Source organism: Onthophagus taurus, chromosome 8 (assembly GCF_036711975.1).
Source record: "Onthophagus taurus isolate NC chromosome 8, IU_Otau_3.0, whole genome shotgun sequence".
Taxonomy (NCBI): domain Eukaryota; kingdom Metazoa; phylum Arthropoda; class Insecta; order Coleoptera; family Scarabaeidae; genus Onthophagus; species Onthophagus taurus.
In genome coordinates, this window is record NC_091973.1 from 632,908 (window position 1) to 651,399 (window position 18,492).

Sequence of the window (18,492 nt, forward strand, 5' to 3'; positions counted from 1 at the left end):
TGTTTTGACTCACCCGGCGATTTTTGAAATTTAATTAGCTAAACTTTACTGGATCTCGCGAAATTAATCCTTCAAGATTACCATCATTTGCTTCCTGGGCGCTGTGCAAAGTTTGTTATGGTTCCTGCTCAATTCCGGGGTTTTAAGGTTCACGCGGATTATACTGTTAGAAAATTCACGCCGGATAAAACGTCCCTTTAAGCTCTACTTTAGGGCAACCGTTAACACTTCCTCTATTCATTCCATATTCATTTTATCTCATCATAGCTTTCCACATATCCTATGTAATCCTATTAAAATGTGTTGCGACAAAATTTAAATAAACTTTTATTAAATTATTTGTGAATTAAAATTTATCGATATCAATGTTGAAATAAAAATTTGAAATATTCGTCGCATTGCTGAGCTAACAAGTCGTTTGCATCTTTCATATTTATCTAATTTACACAACCGGGATGATTGTGTATCGTTGTCTAAACATAGTTAAACTCGGTCCACGTAATCTACTGAACCCGGTGTCGGTTTTGTTTATTTTTCGTTGTAGTTGCATGTATCTTTGTGGAAAATGTTTGAAGGGTTTCGCACTGTCAAGAAGATACCAATTTTCAGCATCGGCGCTCGATCGTCTTTTAATATTTATGCTTTGTCCGCAGGCGTTCTTGCAAGGTGTAAAAAGCCAATATACGGTGTACAGCATGTTTGAGTGCTTGCCCTGTCCGGAAGGTTGTGAACAATGCGAAGATGACAGGCCGTGTGTCGTCTCACTGAACTGGGTTATGCGGACGGTGATTTTAGTTCTATCTGGGGTGGTAATTTGCTGCCTACCATTCGTCGTTGCGTTCACGTGGAAATACGGAAACGTGAAGGTAAGCAATCGAAGGAAGAAGAGAGGAGATGAAGTGAATTAATATTATAAGGAAACGTAAGAGACGGATTGTAGTTTGGCGGTTTTAGGGGCTTATTAAAATTTTAGGCGTAATTGTCGAGGAGAGAGTGGTAAATATTTTATTCCGTCCTTATTGTAGCAGATGCTTCCCGCGGAAGGGTAGTTGGGTACCGCCTTACCTCTCAAAATTAGTTGCAAAGATTTAAAAGCGATTAGCCCGTTTGAAGATTTAATTAGGTTGCCGGAACACGTAAAAACAGAAATTTCCAAGGGCAATTTAAAAGTTCTTAAGGGAAATGTTGATAGGAATTTTTTAATTTAAGTTTGGGAGTGGCCAAGTTATTTTCTAATATAAATTTTAAATGTTTTAAAAAGTTGACAAGGCTGGTGTTTATACTCGCGAACTTTACAATTGAAATTCGCCGGAAAGTCTATACACTTAAAGCCGGCGTGGAGTGAGACAGTGGTTTGAATCGTTTAATTTTTAATCCAGCGCTTCCATGTTACATACATTATTCATTCCTATTGCACTGAGGTATACTCAACACCGCTCGCTCTGTAACTTTACCTTTTCGCTGTTGGAAACAAACTAGCAAAGCTTTTCGCTATAAAAATTTATTAATTCGAATTATACGAATTATAATCCTTAGAGGTACTTAAAATTCAAATATCTCAAATACCCTTTTTTAAGTCATCCGGACCAGCTTATAAAATATGAATATTTCGCCTCTTGCCGACGAGCCGCTCTCAATTCTTTTCCGATATCCCCTTCTACAGCAATTATTTTCAGATTAACGTCGAATTCAGAGCTCTAATTAAATTTGATTTCACGATCCGAGGACAATTAGAGCCTAGTTGTCCCTGGGGTCGCCGCGCGCAAACGTTTTATAGACGCGAATTTACATTAATCCAAATAATTAATACTCCGAAATACGTTTGACTTGTTTATCACAAAACTTTTGCCCTTATTCTCTTCTTCTTCTAGCGAAAGTTTGTTTTATCAATCCTCGCCATTCTCCGGACCAGGTTTTCGCTGCTCCAAAATAATTACCGGTCCAACTTTTCAATTAAATTACCCAAAATTGATTTAATAAAATTCCGACGCTCCTTATTCAGTTTGGCCCTGACATGTTGATTTATGTGGCGCCGCATAACAACGAAAACTAGTCTTACCCTTAGAGTATCATTACTCAAGTGTACACGTACGAATGCTCAAAATATTTATACAATTACCAAACGTGTCAACACCGTCCTTCAATTAACCATGGAATCCAAATAGACGCCGGATTCCTTGTCGTTGCTAAATATCTCCGTTACCTCGAGGGCGACGACGACGACGCCCTCCGGCGCCTTCGGTAATAATATTATCTTTATTACAGGTGGTACGTGCTGCGAGTCCTGTCTTGTTACGCGTTATTATCCTTGGCGCGTTTTTCATCTACCTAACGGTAAGGATCCTTAGACAATTATCTACGATTATACGCTTGAAACGCACGCTTTACCGTTTATGAAACCATCAACTTACCCTTTATCACCTTGCTTATTTTATAATTAACATTTCATTCCTTCATCTTCATTAATTATTTAACCAAGTGACGTTATCCAACGAATACTTGATACAAAGTTACTTTTTATGTTATTTTTTACGTCACGTACAAGATGGCGGCACCATAAAACAGTTTCGACTAGAAGCTTTCGGAAGCTTTCGTAAGTAGATGCCACGGAGGGCGATATATTAAGCCATCCAGGCCACGTTAAATGCCCCTCTACATGGACGTGGACGTCCGGCCGTGGTTTACCCTTCCTCTAAGGGATCATCAAGTGCTGTCATCTCGCGAGGAGGAGCATACATACATTATTCAGGCGTTCGTTGGCCGACCCGACCTTGTTATCCATTTGGGTCCGGTGTTCACGGCGAAAAGCAAAAATTAATGGCTGGTTTTTACAGACGATCGTCATGTACCCGAGACCGAACGTCTACACGTGCACCGCGAGGGTTTGGTTAAGGGAGATAGGATTTTCCTTCACCTACGGAGCTCTAATGCTAAAGACATGGAGGTAGTAATCGAGGTCAGGAGATTAATGTCCCCGTTGAACGCTTTTAAATTCTAGGATATCGGTGATCTTCAGAGTACGTTCAGCGAAAGCCGTTAAAATCACGGACATGAATCTGCTGAAGCGGCTAGGGATAATAGTGGCTATATTCACTGTATTCTTAGTTATACGGACGCTGGTAGCGCCGCCTTACGTTATCGTAGGGAGGACAGCCGACGATCTCAAAGCCTACTTGTGCAAAACCGATTGGTGGGACCATTCGTTTTCGATTTGTGAGTAAGCCATCGTATTTACGCCACAAATTGTAATTGATCCTGGTTTCAGTGGAAGTCATATTTCTAGTATGGGGAATACGCTTGTGCATTGTTGTTCGCAAGGCACCCTCCGAATTTAACGAAAGCCGCTTCATATCTATGGCCATTTACAACGAATTTCTACTCTCTGTCTTTCTTAATATCTCAATGTAAGTAGAGATCTTTTACACTGGAAAGACACTAACTTCCTATAAGAATGATATTATTCAACACTTTTTTTTTGTCCATGACATATAAAAACATACAAATCAAATACAAACATTTTGGATTACGCTTTATAGCTGCGATACAAAGGACTCTGCAACGAAACATTTGAAACATTGAAAAGCTATTTGCTTGTTTAAGCAGAATTGGGTTGCGGAAACCTGAACCTGAACTCGACTGCCTTCGTCAGCTGCTGACAAGATCAATTTGATTTTTGATCTGAGACAGATATTAAGACAATACAACAAATGATAATCTATCTGATAGCATCTAAAAACATATATATAACGCCATCTATTAAAATCTATTAGTATTAAAAAAAAATTAAACTAAAAAAAGGGTGTCTTTTCAGAATAAAAGATCTTTTATGTATCCAGTACCGGAACCGTTTAACAAATCTGTTCTTGTAATTTTCCGGTATCGCGGAAAAAAGCAATTCCGGCAATGATTTACAATATCGGTCCAATGTGTATGGTTATAAATTCGATTTTGACCTGTTTATGTGCCTCTTTTTTCAGGTTATTTTTGCAAAAGCCGGCCAACCCGGACCTGCTCTATATCATATTCTTTTGTCACACCCAGCTCACCGTCACGTTGTTGCTGGCATTGATTTTCGGCAGCAAGGTAAGACCTTTTTTTGGGTCTCTCAACGTTTTAATTTCGTCGCGGTAATTGGATTTCATTAAATTCGCCCCAATTGTGCGATTCTATTGCACTTACACGTAGTGTTCAAGACGAGGATGAACGATGTGGGTATCTCTCTCTCGCTTCGTCAAAATCCATCTCTTATAATAACAAGAGGTAAAGATAATTTCTGTTGTAATAATAGCGACAATATTGAGGTAAAGAGATAGTTTATTAATTAATGTACTATGATTCAACATTGAGATCCCCATGATGTTTATCCTCGCGTTCAAACAATTAAATCGTTTATTATTTTATAGGCATACATGGTATTTAAAGGACACGATCGTAGCGAGGAGAGTTCTGGTATGATGTCAAAGTCCCAGGCAAGCAAATTTCTTGGAAAAACACGTTCCGGTAATTCAACACAATACACAAGCACCAACTCGTCGCTCGGAGGTTTAGACTATTCCAAATTTACAGAGCAAGACGTCCACGAGGAATTTTTGAGGCTGTACACTCAGCTGGAGTTACTCAAAGAGAAGAACATGCGAGTGGGCAATAGACATCTGGCGTCCAAAATTTCAGCGATGCAGGATGCGGCAAGTAAGCACGATAACGAGGCGGCTGACGTGCAAGTTAAAAAGAACTGCAAACCAAACTCTATGACCACCATCAACGAAAAGTTCACGCCGAATAATGAGACGTTAGTGGAAGAGGACGGCGAGGAGGAAGATCAACCTGTTAAAGAGAAAACAGAAAAACTGAAAAGGCAAAGCGTTTCCTTTGCGCAAACCGAAACCGACCCTTGCAGTAGCGAAGCTGTGGCAACCAGAGACTCCGGTACTTGTATTGAAGAGTTCATCGGAGAAACCTGTTCTAACCCTGATGCCTCTATCGAACTCAGCAGCAGAGAAGAAAAAACCGAAAGTCCCTCCAGTAATCGTAACGGAAGATTGCTCAAGTCTGGACACGCACGAACGCACGCTATCGTCATAAACTTAGACGACAAAAGCCATTTCACCGAGGAAGTCACCGTTTAAATCTTCTGCATTTAACGCTTCTCTTTTAAAATAAACTAAACTCCAAAGATAAAAGTTACCACATATCGTTTTATGGACAAAAAATATATGTTAAATAAGATAAAAACATGTAAACATAAGAAACTTAATTAATTAACTAAGTAACTTAAGTAATTTAAATGTACAATAAGTGTTGCTAACCCAAAAAGAAATTTCTAAACAAATTGTACCTACTGTGTATAAAAAGACTTTTAATAGATAAAAATATATCACTAACTTATCTTCGATGGTATGAATTTGATGTAAATATTATATTATAAGAAAATCGCTCTACATTACACCTATTTAAATGTTTACTTTTCCTGGAAGAAAAACTATTCGATATGTCTATTCACGTAAATGAATAAAAAACATACTGTATACTTAAGTGTGAAATTGAATGTTTCAAATAAAGATCTATATTAAAGGTATATCTGTTTTATTTTAATTTGAACACCAATAAACAGTATTCTTTATTTGATTAAAGTTATCTATCAGAAATTTAAATTAAAGAGTTTTCTGTAAAATTAAAGTGATAATGAATTTTTTTATAAATTTATTGAAGTTCAAAAAAGATTAAATAAAAATTAGATATTTTTTTTAAATACATAATAAATTAATTTCTTATATATAAAATAAAACATTTCCGGACATATATCGCCATCTATCGACTTCAATCTTCAAAAGTGCTCACTACCGACATCTACACCCAGGTTTCATTTCCTTGAAAGTACCACTGGAAGGTTTCAGTTTCTTAGCAAAGTTACAAACCAACGAAGGAAACTATATAATCGAGTAAGATGGGAAAGTTGATAGAGGTCGTTCTTATACTAAGTTTGAATTTTTTGGGAGGCGCATTTTAATTACCTCATTGTAAATTAAGAACCGACTTCCTTTTGTTATGTCAGCAATTTCAATGGGCGATAAAAAGCTCGGTGGAGTATAAATCAAGTTGGAAGTAATGTGGAAATAATGTTTTCCCTTACAGAATTGACGGGTCATTAATAATTTTAGGGAAAGTAAAAGTGAATTAGGGCGAACGAAGTTAGTGTTATGCGGGGTATTTTTTGCGGCCCTACAACTTTATGGGGTTTAATGTAACGGTAATGCTGTTGTTCTTACACCACCAAAAACATTTTTTCATTTAAATTTCCCTTTTATTATTGTTATATTTCATGACTACGTAGATAACACAATATTATCATTTGCGCTTCAGTAATTACATTTTGATATTTAGGTCAATAATAAGATGTCCACTTATCTGCTTTTAACTTGATCCGTCCAGCACTATATTATCTACGTTTTGTCGACGACCTATCTGATATGGGGACATTGTTTCAAGTGCCATTGATAACCAAGCAGGAGTGATATAGTATCATGTAATGGATGAAGCCATGAAGGGATGAAAACGGATGTTTCCATTGCCGATTTAGGTTGAATAATAGTAGGCCGACACACATAAATATGGTATACAGACCTTTAACCTCTCGACGTTTATTATTTTTATATAAGATAACCAATCAATATTAGTTAATATCCGATGATAGGAGATTACACAGCCACTAATGGATCCTTTAATGAAAATATTATATAGATAATATTATTATAGTTATTTATTTAATTAATGTTAAATGTAATTTGATATGATGACACTGAAAATCTAAATGATACCAATGATGAAATAAAATATGCTATTTAAAAAATAACGAGCTAGAAAAATATTTTCTATAACATTCGATTTATATTCAGGTTGATATTTTGAGAGTCCACAACTTTAGAACTATAGAGCTTAATATAATCGTACTAAAATTCGAAGTCAAAATTATATATTTCAGGAAATGTTTGTTTATATACTCTAATTTTATGTATATATTGGTGTAAATATGATATATTTGGCTTAATTAATCTTGTATTAATAAGCTATAATCTTTTATTAGTAATATCTTGAATGCTGTCAGAAGTATCTAGTCTTCCACCACCAATAAAGTGGTGTTTAAAGTGGTGCCAGCAGTCTTTGTCTTATAAAAAGAAGCTTTGGTCTTCAATTCATAGTAGCCAGAAGTATCCCTCAAATCCTGTTAACCCTAGAAGGTATACCAAAATAACACACTTGAAAACGTATACTTGGGGTTACCTCAGAAATTAATTTAGGAAAAATAAAATAAAATTTTTTGAAAACGTTTATTTAGTGAAGCCAATAGCAACTTTAAGTATTTCTCTTACAGTTTAGACAAATATCAGTAAGGTGTTCGTTACATACATTGTTGGAACACATATAACATACAACTCTGCATTTTCGATCACGTGAACGAGGACATATACAGAGTTGAGTATATGTATTTGAGTTTTTTTGGCGCTGGACCAAGCTGTTCCTCTTCTGAAATATGTGTTAGTCCCAGTACTTCTCGTATTTCACTTTGCAGTTTACCGGATATCTTTTTGGAGAGCCTACTTTCCATCCAAGGTTTAGCTAGTTGCAGTCCAAGTGATTGCAAAAATTTATTTCGGGTAACTTTGCTAGCGTTACGCGACACATTATATAACACAAAGGCATTTATCGCGGCATTTATGATCAAGCATCCCATAGAAATATCTAAGTGGCCACCTTCTTGTTTTCCTGGATACGGTGTAGTTGTGAGCCATCTGATCGAATGTATCTACTCCACCTTTGGTGGAGTTGTAAAACTCAATAATTTCTGGTTTCTTCGAAACCTCGTTAACATTCTTGTCAGAGATTAGTATGACAGATTTATTTCTTTTTGGTGTAAACGAAACCAACGTCAATTTGTCTGAGAAAGCAAATTCGGAAGTTAGTACGGGTTTATTCTTAGAAGGTAAAAAAGAAGGTGGTATTTCTCTTTTATTATGTCTTATTGTTCCCACGATTGTTAAACCTTTGTTGCTAAGCATTTCTTTGGCTAATGGAACAGACGTAAACCAGTTATCCATTGTAATGTTTCTATTTGTTCCATGAATAGATTTGGATAACTCCTTCACTAAATACATTGGAACAGGTTCGTTGGTTGGATTGGTGTTTTTTCCAATGTATGGAATAGCACTTATCATGTAATATGTACGCGAATCACACATACATACAACCTTAATTCCGTATTTGTCAGGTTTAGATCCTATATATACACGAAACGGGCATTTGCCCCTAAAACCAAGTAGCTGCTCATCTATAGTTACGTAGCAGTGAGGAGAGTAACTCTGCACAATTTTCTATAAAATCCTCCCATATTTGCCTTATTGGTGAAAATTTGTCTTCACGATTTCTTTTTTCTTTATCGTCAAATCTTAGACAATTCAATAAGAATTTGAAACGTATTTCAGGCATAATGCATCTATATATTTGAGGTCCTTGTGAAGAAAACATTTGTTGTACAGATAGATGTGCATCTTTTCGAGCACCAGCTATGTACAAAAGACCTAATAGGGCATTGATTTCTACATTATCTGTAGGATGTACGTATTTCGTACCTGGCTGGTATTTGACACCTTGTCTTTCTATTTCTTCATTTGTATGAGTTATAATTTCAATTAAAATTGTAGGTGTGAATAAAATGGCCCAAGCATCTATTTTACCTTTACCACGATGTTTCTTGAAGGCGTTCTGGTTTTTGCAGGTTCTCGTGAACTCCATGCAAAACCATTTTTGCCCTTCAAAATTCCATCACGTTGAAGTGGACGTTCTTCAAACTCATCATCTTCAGAAGAAGTGTCATCGTTGTGTTCCGACAACTCTTCCACCTTGTCCTCACTGTCACTTTCTGCAAAATTGTCATCAACATCGCTTTCTGATTCATTGTACTATTATAGGACAGTTCTTTCAAAGTCCGGATCTAGAGCACTAACGGTTTTTTGGACATGTTTCACAAATATTCTATCACACGAAATTACAAATAGTATTATTTTACAATACGCAAACGTATCCTGGAGTCACTCACAACCCCAAATAATTATTATTGAGAAAACGATAATCGGCAACGTCTACTAACCTTACCTAAACTATCAGCGCCACCAAGCGCGAAATAAGAATATAAGCGAAATTTTTCAATTCTGTTGGGGTCACACGTAACCCCGGTATACCTTCTAGGGTTAATCCCCTGAAAACAGTATCTAGCTTTTGTCAGCAATACCTAGTTTTCTGATAATACTATCTTAGGTCTGCAAGAACCTAAGAGTCTTCTACCAGTAGTGTTTAGTATTTTATCAGAAAAATCTAGTGTTCTATTGTTAGTGTTTTTCCGAGCACTGTTTAATTTTTTTTTAAGTAAATTCTAGTCATTTAGTGGCAGTATCTAGTCTTTTGGCAGTTTTCTGCCATCTATATCTATGCAAATATATCATCTAATTACCCATTTGCATTTTGATTAGATAAATAATTAATTATGTAGATTATTTTACAAACCATACATTATAGGGATTCACAAATATCGCTTCAAACAATTAAAAATTTCGTTGATAATTCAAGATATTCTCCTCTGCTCCATAATATTTATTACCATAACATTAAGCTCAGCATAACAAAGACTTTAAGGGCGAAATAAATTACATTCTACGTGGAATTATAATTTAACCAAATAAATTATTAGTTAATTATCGTTCTTTATTAAAAGCAAAAAGAAAAATTTAAATTTTAACTAATATGGGTATTTAATTCTCTAATAACAATGAATTAAAATTTATTAAAAAAGGTTATTAAAAAAATTCACATACCTTTAATTTATAAATTAAAAAGTAATTGAAGTGTGTTTTAATTATTTAATAAAACACAAAGAGGCACAGTATTATTTTTATTCAGTACATTTAATTAACAAAACATAAAGATAAATAACACAGCAAAGGATTTTTTTAATTTTTTCCCTAAAGCTAACCTTTTCGCTCTTAGCTAATTTTGATTTCGCCACTTCCGCTTTTACTTTACACTCTACAATCGTAATTTATTTACAAATACATAGTAATTACACAGGTGTATATTTTTATACTTAATTATGTTATGATAAATTATTTATATAAATTATTTGATGATGAATGGCCCAGTTTTATTTAAATATAATGAAACATCTACAATATTTTGCACATCAATTAGGGACACAGAAATACGTTATTCGAGGCCCTTCTTATTAAAGCATTAAAAATAAACACCCTGTATTGGCTAAATCTGGCCTATAAACTGTAAGTTATGTAAATTGAAATAACATCATTAAATTTTGAAAAATAACTCGTCCATTTTTATACATACATATACAATTTAAACGTGATATACGAGCCCTTCGACGGTAATAATGTAAAAATGCCGCGGCATCTTTCATGCTGGATTAAGGTATTTATAGGGAGGGTTGTTTCCGCAGTAGCAGTAAAACCTACGAAAATTTATTATCCCCTAAAGTAACGAATTAATATTTTAAATCAATAGGATTCGAAAGGATTTTGGAATCACATAATGATAAGTCAAATTGTTTTCGGTATCACTAAAAAAAAAGATAAGTAACTTTTACGGCCGCGTCGATTCTGATACAACCGGACAACAAGCTCCTAGCTTATCTAACCGGTGTTGATGTTGCAATTCAACACTCCTTTCGTCGGCTAAGGCCGTTCTTATCTCCCGGAGTTTTCTTCAAATCCGATTACCGGAGAGAGATCGGAAGCATTTTGCACCCGGTGAGCGTGTGTTTCACATATTTACGGCCAACAATTACACCAAAACTTTAAAACTTACTTTCTTACTTCTATATCTCGGTGTATTTGTAATTAATAAATTAAATTTATTTATTAAAGTTTTAAATTAAATTAAAAAGATATAAATTTTATATCAATAATAATCTCCATCAAAGTAAACCTTTCGGTTCATTTTTGACGATGAACTCAATTTTGTCGACCTCGTCATTAGCTTTGCGACCAATTTTACGCTTCCAAATGAGGGGTATTAAGTTTTAATTGGAGTTTGATTCTTCGAAAATTCGCCAGCACGAAAAGGTAAGGTGTTGCGGTCGCAATATTTCGCCGAAATGAAATTGTTTCCTAGATGAAGAGTTAATGTTAAATAGGGGTACTTTGTCCGGTTTCGACCATCCTAGCTTTGTACATTTTAATTATTATTTAATATTGTCGTTACACTTAATTTCGTTTTAATGTATATACATATGTTTAAGTTTTTTTTGTGATGTTTAAAGTGCAAATCGGATTTATTACAATGTCGAAAGCAAACGTTAATTGTGTTTACCGCCTCCAGAGGGCTGCGCGTATGTATATTTTCGGGATCGGGGCCCGACGGGGGGCACGAGACCCGCATCCGTAAGCAGGGCCGACGCCGGTCGTTTCGGCTTCCGTTCTTGTTCATTTGCAATACGGCGTCGCCATTTTTCCTCGGCTAATTCTGGAGTTTGTATTCTCAAACGGCCCCTTCCATTGCGAGATTACCGACTGCTCCTTCCACACATCCGGACTACTGTCGCCAAATCCCCTACACTTTTCATATTTCAACGGAGATCAGTGTGCTCGCACAACTACGAGCTATTGTAAATATCGCTAACAAGATCAACGTTATACTTGCACCTGACAAATTTAAATAACAATACTAAAAAAATGAGAAAAACAAATATGGTAATTTATTCTTCCCCCATATCATAACCGTAATATTAATAGCTTGTTTGTATGGATGTAAGTAGCTTTTACCAAAACAGTGATGGATGTTGTGATGACGGGAGGTAAGTGAGGTATTAGCATCCTCTAGGGAGATAAGTAAGACGTAATTAACACACACCTCCTACAAAATATGTTTTACCTAACACGTCGTTATAACATATTATTTCCATGTGACCATAATATTGATATTATATGACGGTGAATTGTTTCCGGTCACAATTTCGAAATAATTCTTATTTTCGATTCGGTTATTCTGCGTATGTAGTCAGAACGAGGAACACGCGGAACATTGCGGCGGTGGGAGGGATGAGGATACCGAACGTAGAGGTGGAAGAATTGATACGTGTCCCGGAATACGAATGAAACCGCATGATGAACGGCCTCGCGGGGTGTAAATTTAATAATAAAGGATAATTATGTAAGTAGGTTATGGCGGAATTTGCCCCCCAGCACACAGGTTCACGCACACGCTATTGTGTCAGATGGAATAGACGTGAGGTGATTTTCTCGGGGAAACTTTGAACATTTTCCGGAGATTGGTTTTTTTCTCTGTTTGAAAACCCTGAAGGGGTTTACTCCTCTAAATTGGAAACGCGCCGGGACGCGCGGTTGCAACTAACTAATTGTAATCAAAAACAACGCGTCCAACCGTTTTTACGATACCATTCATAGGAGGATAGGAGGCTGCTTACCCCATCTCAACGACTCCGATTTTACAAGTCCTAATTAATAATAACGCCGCTTATAAATCGATTTTAAATGCGCCGTCGTTAAGGCCTCGAGCCGTTAAGTTGCGACCGGGTCGTCGGTCGTCGTTTTTCGTCGTTTAAACCCGCGAATGACAGATGACGAAAAAGAAACTCGACCCGCTATATTTCTCCGCAGACGAAGTCATTTCCTTCCAGTTACAAATTGTGGAAATTTTCGCGTTACACGCATTAGGGAGTATCTACCCATTTACCCTGGTTTGTCTAAGTAGCTGCAATCGACCTCAACACCCCCCAGATACCACATTACACCATCTCCGACCCCTTTTTCATACTATTTTATATTACTACTAAATTACACCATCTTTCCAACATTTAATAAAATTGCAATAACACCATAATGTACTATAATAAACTTCATATACTTGATTATACAAGATATATATAAAAATTTTAAAAAATAATAATAATAAAAGGTAAATTTATAGCAGATAATAACCCTATCTCATCCAGATAAGATTTTTTTTGCAAATTCGAAAATTATGGTAAGCAGAAAATTTTTAAATTCATTCTAAGCATTTAGGAAGGTGATTGGGACCATTTTTGATTAAACCAATAGAAATATTAATATTAAAATTTTTAAATTAATTCTAAGTATTTAGGAGCAAAATGAAGGTGATGAAATTGATTAAACCAATTCAGTGGCTAAGTGTTATTTAAATATAAAAAGAAAGCAAAGTGAATGATGGATAAGAGAAGTTGATTAGATGAAAGTAAGGATATCTTGAATTATCAACGAAATTTTTAATTATTTGAAGGGATATTTGTGAATCCCTATAATGTATGGTTTGTAAAATAATCTACATAATTACTTATTTATCTAATCAAAATGCAAATGGGTAATTTAGATGATATATTTGCATAGATATAGCTAGCAGAAAACTACATATATCTGCCGAAAGACTAGATACTGCCACTAAATGACTAGAATTTACTGGAAAAAAATTAAACAGTGCTCGGAAAAAGACACTAACAATAGAACACTAGATTTTTCTGATAAAATACTAAACACTACTGGTAGAAGACTCTTAGGTTCTTGCAGACCTAAGATAGTATTATCAAAAAACTAGGTATTGCTGACAAAAGCTAGATACTGTTTTCAGGGGATTAACAGGATTTGAGGGATACTTCTGGCTACTATGAATTGAAGACCAAAGCTTCTTTTTATAAGACAAAGACTGCTGGCACCACTTTAAACACCACTTTATTGGTGGTGGAAGACTAGATACTTCTGACAGCATACAAGATATTACTAATAAAAGATTATAGCTTATTAATACAAGATTAATTAAGCCAAATTTCATACTATTTTATATTACTACTAAATTACACCATCTTTCCAACATTTAATAAAATTGCAATAATACCATAATAATAAAAGGTAAATTTATAGCAGATAATAACCCAGATCATCAATTTTTTTAAATGTAGCTATGCAAATTCGAAAATTATGGTAAGCAGAAAATTTTTAAATTTATTCTAAGTATTTAGGAAGGTGATTGGGACCATTTTTGATTAAACCAATAGAAATATAAGATATTTGAGAGCATAAAATTTTTAAATTAATTTTAAGTATTTAGGAGCAAAATGAAGGTGATGAAATTGATTAAACCAATTTAGTGGCTAAGTGTTATTTAAATATAAAAAGAAAGCAAAGTGAATGATGGATAAGAGAAGTTGATTAGATGAAAGTGGAAGGATATCTTGAATTATCAACGAAATTTTTAATTATTTGAAGGGATATTTGTGAATCCCTATAATGTATGGTTTGTAAAATAATCTACATAATTACTTATTTATCTAATCAAAATGCAAATGGGTAATTTAGATGATATATTTGCATAGATATAGCTAGCAGAAAACTACATATATCTGCCGAAAGACTAGATACTGCCACTAAATGACTAGAATTTACTGGAAAAAAATTAAACAGTGCTCGGAAAAAGACACTAACAATAGAACACTAGACTTTTCTTATAAAATATTAAACACTACTGGTAGCAGACTCTTAGGTTCTTGCAGACCTAAGATAGTATTATCAAAAAACTAGGTATTGCTGACAAAAGCTAGATACTGTTTTCAGGGGATTAACAGGATTTGAGGGATACTTCTGGCTACTATGAATTGAAGACCAAAGCTTCTTTTTATAAGACAAAGACTGCTGGCACCACTTTAAACACCACTTTATTGGTGGTAGAAGACTAGATACTTCTGACAGCATACAAGATATTACTAATAAAAGATTATAACTTATTAATACAAGATTAATTAAGCCAAATTTCATACTATTTTATATTACTACTAAATTACACCATCTTTCCAACATTTAATAAAATTGCAATAACACCATAATAATAAAAGGTAAATTTATAGCAGATAATAACCCTATCTCATCCAGATCATCAATTTTTTTAAATGTAGCTATGCAAATTCGAAAATTATGGTAAGCAGAAAATTTTTAAATTCATTCTAAGCATTTAGGAAGGCGATTGGGACCATTTTTGATTAAACCAATAGAAATATAAGATATTTGAGAGCATAACATTTTTAAATTAATTTTAAGTATTTAGGAGCAAAATGAAGGTGATGAAATTGATTAAACCAATTCAGTGGCTAAGTGTTATTTAAATATAAAAAGAAAGCAAAGTGAATGATGGATAAGAGAAGTTGATTAGATGAAAGTGGAAGGATATCTTGAATTATCAACGAAATTTTTAATTATTTGAAGGGATATTTGTGAATCCCTATAATGTATGGTTTGTAAAATAATCTACATAATTACTTATTTATCTAATCAAAATGCAAATGGGTAATTTAGATGATATATTTGCATAGATATAGCTAGTAGAAAACTACATATATCTGCCGAAAGACTAGATACTGCCACTAAATGACTAGAATTTACTGGAAAAAAATTAAACAGTGCTCGGAAAAAGACACTAACAATAGAACACTAGATTTTTCTGATAAAATACTAAACACTACTGGTAGAAGACTCTTAGGTTCTTGCAGACCTAAGATAGTATTATCAAAAAACTAGGTATTGCTGACAAAAGCTAGATACTGTTTTCAGGGGATTAACAGGATTTGAGGGATACTTCTGGCTACTATGAATTGAAGACCAAAGCTTCTTTTTATAAGACAAAGACTGCTGGCACCACTTTAAACACCACTTTATTGGTGGTGGAAGACTAGATACTTCTGACAGCATACAAGATATTACTAATAAAAGATTATAGCTTATTAATACAAGATTAATTAAGCCAAATTTCATACTATTTTATATTACTACTAAATTACACCATCTTTCCAACATTTAATAAAATTGCAATAACACCATAATGTACTATAATAAACTTCATATACTTGATTATACAAGATATATATAAAAATTTTAAAAAATAATAATAATAAAAGGTAAATTTATAGCAGATAATAACCCTATCTCATCCAGATCATCAATTTTTTTAAATGTAGCTATGCAAATTCGAAAATTATGGTAAGCAGAAAATTTTTAAATTCATTCTAAGCATTTAGGAAGGTGATTGGGACCATTTTTGATTAAACCAATAGAAATATAAGATATTTGAGAGCATACAATTTTTAAATTAATTCTAAGGTGATGAAATTGATTAAACCAATTTAGTGGCTAAGTGTTATTTAAATATAAAAAGAAAGTGAAGTGAATGATGGATAAGAGAAGTTGGATGGAAAGTGGAAGGATGCTGGAATAAAGATGCAAGGAAATCGCGGAATCTATAATTGCTAGGATGGACAATGAAGTGGGACCGCCGAGGCGTGCATAATGCGCGGTATATCAAGATGACAATTCCTGCCTTTCAGTTCGCCATATTTAATAGCGGCTCATTCATTGACATAGAAAAGCCATAACAATGGACCGTGTCTCTCAATACATTAATCGTTAATCGGCAAACCTGGTCGGCGACTGCAGGCGCGCGAACAATGGCCGGGTGATCTATAAAGATGGGTCGTTTTTTACCAATTTCTCAGCTACATTTACCCCGAAATCTGTGCTGAATAGGACGCGACGCCCGGCGGCGTCTTCCCTGGCGACTCTCCAGCTTACGATAACACCTGACACCGAACGAAATGATCAAGGTAGTTTCCGTATGGCCACAAATCACTCTGGACCTTCCAGACCTTCCTTTCATTCTAAAGGATCAAAATCCCACAATCGCATTCGCCTGGGTTATCGTACGACAGCGAGTAACAAGCCGCAGCCGCAATTCCAAATGGTTTACCCTATCATCGTACGTAAACAGTTCCAATTTCAGGAAACATAATACATATTATTGTTGTGTTCCCAATCAAATGTATTTTTAATGGATGTATAGCTTAAACAAACACACAAACATTTAAACCTATATATATATATAAAGTCTATCTTTATACGTTCAATTAGTATAATTAGAGGGGTTATGAGGACACTCTGTTATAAATATATCATAAATATTAATTAAAACATTGACAATAAATGTGATATTTATATGAATGTTCGTTTAATTGTGTCGGGAACGTTTTTAGTGGATATTAACGAATCGGCATTTTGGACGCTTTAGAGTTCGATTTTTCCCTCTTAATATCGAAAAATTGAGTTCTCTCTTAAAGTGTAAGTGTGGGGATAATTTAATATTTTCGCAAACGAAAAAAGTCGAGAAAAGTTGGAGAAGTAAAAATACCCCCTAGAAGGAAAGAGATTTAAAAAGTTTTCTGTCTATATGAGATTATATTTCTTAGGGAGAATTGCAAGTTTAAATCGAAACCGAAACTATATAAAAATACCGGCGAAAAAAAGCGGGTTTGTGAATCGCGCTCGAACGAACAAGAATTAGGTGAATGCCTACGCGAAAGTGATTTCTGAAACAGAAGGTACTGTCTCGGGTATAACAATAGATGGAGCCCGAGCTCTCTCATATAATTCCGCGATATGCACGTAAAGTGGCGCAAAATTTATCGATTGTCTCGAGGGAGGGAAAATCCCCCAGAACCTACCCAGCCGACCGAATTGAATATGCTATTATCCTTAATCACAATTAGAAAGCATCTTTCCATTTTTAATTGGGCCGAATTTTATTATTTTCCGATTCTCGGCGTTCACCCTCCATTTGCTCTGGATAATATTCCATTTTTGGATTTCTAAATCTTCAATTGAATTGTGACAAAATTATTCTTTCAAACAAAAATTGAATTTTTCCTAACTGTCAATCAACTTTCAACCCTTCCTTATCTAACCACGGCAGCGCTTCTCCCTTCGTATTCAGTTCGTCCCCAAAGTTTTGTCTCTTATTATCGCGAAGAACTCGCACCACGACGAAAATAACTGTAACAATAAATAATGTTGCTAACCGTAACCGACAATAACAATGTCGTTATAATAGTCTAAATTTCTCGTTAACCGTCTAATACTTTTTAAGGCAACAAACATGTTATGGTCATCCATCCTTCGCCGGCCTGGAACGCTGCACCCTTTGGTTAAGCCACGACATAACGGAAAAGGTATTTACAGTGAAGTCAGGGAGCGCAAGGGGTACACATATGACGTACGTTATTGTCGCTACAAATGGATTTCCGAATCATTCGCATTCATATAGCCACAGCCATCTCGATAACATACACGATCATTAACAATATTATCAATAAAATACTGATCGCGCTCCTTTCAGATCGCGACACCGCCATTATTTCAATTGGTACTCGATTTTCCTTATAAATATTAGCATGACGAGCTGTCCCAGTGTTTTTATCAGCTCGACCTCGCTCGTGTATACGAGGAGAACGACGTCTTTCATGCTCATTTTCCGCCGAACCTGTTTGATCTACGTAATCTTGATCGTCATACGGCGAACTTTTTCCATTTGGATCTGGAATATCTAAAGAGAAATTTTTATAATTTTTTAAATCATTTATAATTT

At 34.8% G+C, this 18,492-nt stretch overlaps 2 protein-coding genes across 4 annotated transcripts in view; one reads left to right on the forward strand and one right to left on the reverse strand.

Moving 5' to 3' along the window:
- Window positions 1-5,575, forward strand: part of LOC111414183 (metabotropic glycine receptor) — a 90,505-nt gene extending 84,930 nt beyond the window's left edge. For 2 of the 3 annotated variants that reach the window (XM_023045427.2, XM_023045431.2), the window contains 7 exons: window positions 654-866; window positions 2,266-2,334; window positions 2,835-2,944; window positions 2,999-3,213; window positions 3,266-3,404; window positions 3,978-4,083; window positions 4,404-5,575. In XM_023045427.2, coding sequence (XP_022901195.1) covers window positions 654-866; window positions 2,266-2,334; window positions 2,835-2,944; window positions 2,999-3,213; window positions 3,266-3,404; window positions 3,978-4,083; window positions 4,404-5,126 — 1,575 coding nt within the window. In that variant the 3' untranslated portion in view covers window positions 5,127-5,575. The remainder of the gene's footprint in view (window positions 1-653; window positions 867-2,265; window positions 2,335-2,834; window positions 2,945-2,998; window positions 3,214-3,265; window positions 3,405-3,977; window positions 4,084-4,403) is intronic. The other variant, XM_023045428.2, reaches the window with a different exon arrangement.
- A 4,350-nt stretch (window positions 5,576-9,925) lies between these two features.
- The window catches only part of LOC111414224 (lachesin-like), a 41,921-nt gene continuing 33,354 nt past the window's right edge, over window positions 9,926-18,492 (reverse strand). The window contains exon 11 of the mRNA XM_023045502.2: window positions 9,926-18,450. Within this exon, the coding sequence (XP_022901270.1) occupies window positions 18,164-18,450 (287 nt within the window). The 3' untranslated portion in view covers window positions 9,926-18,163. The remainder of the gene's footprint in view (window positions 18,451-18,492) is intronic.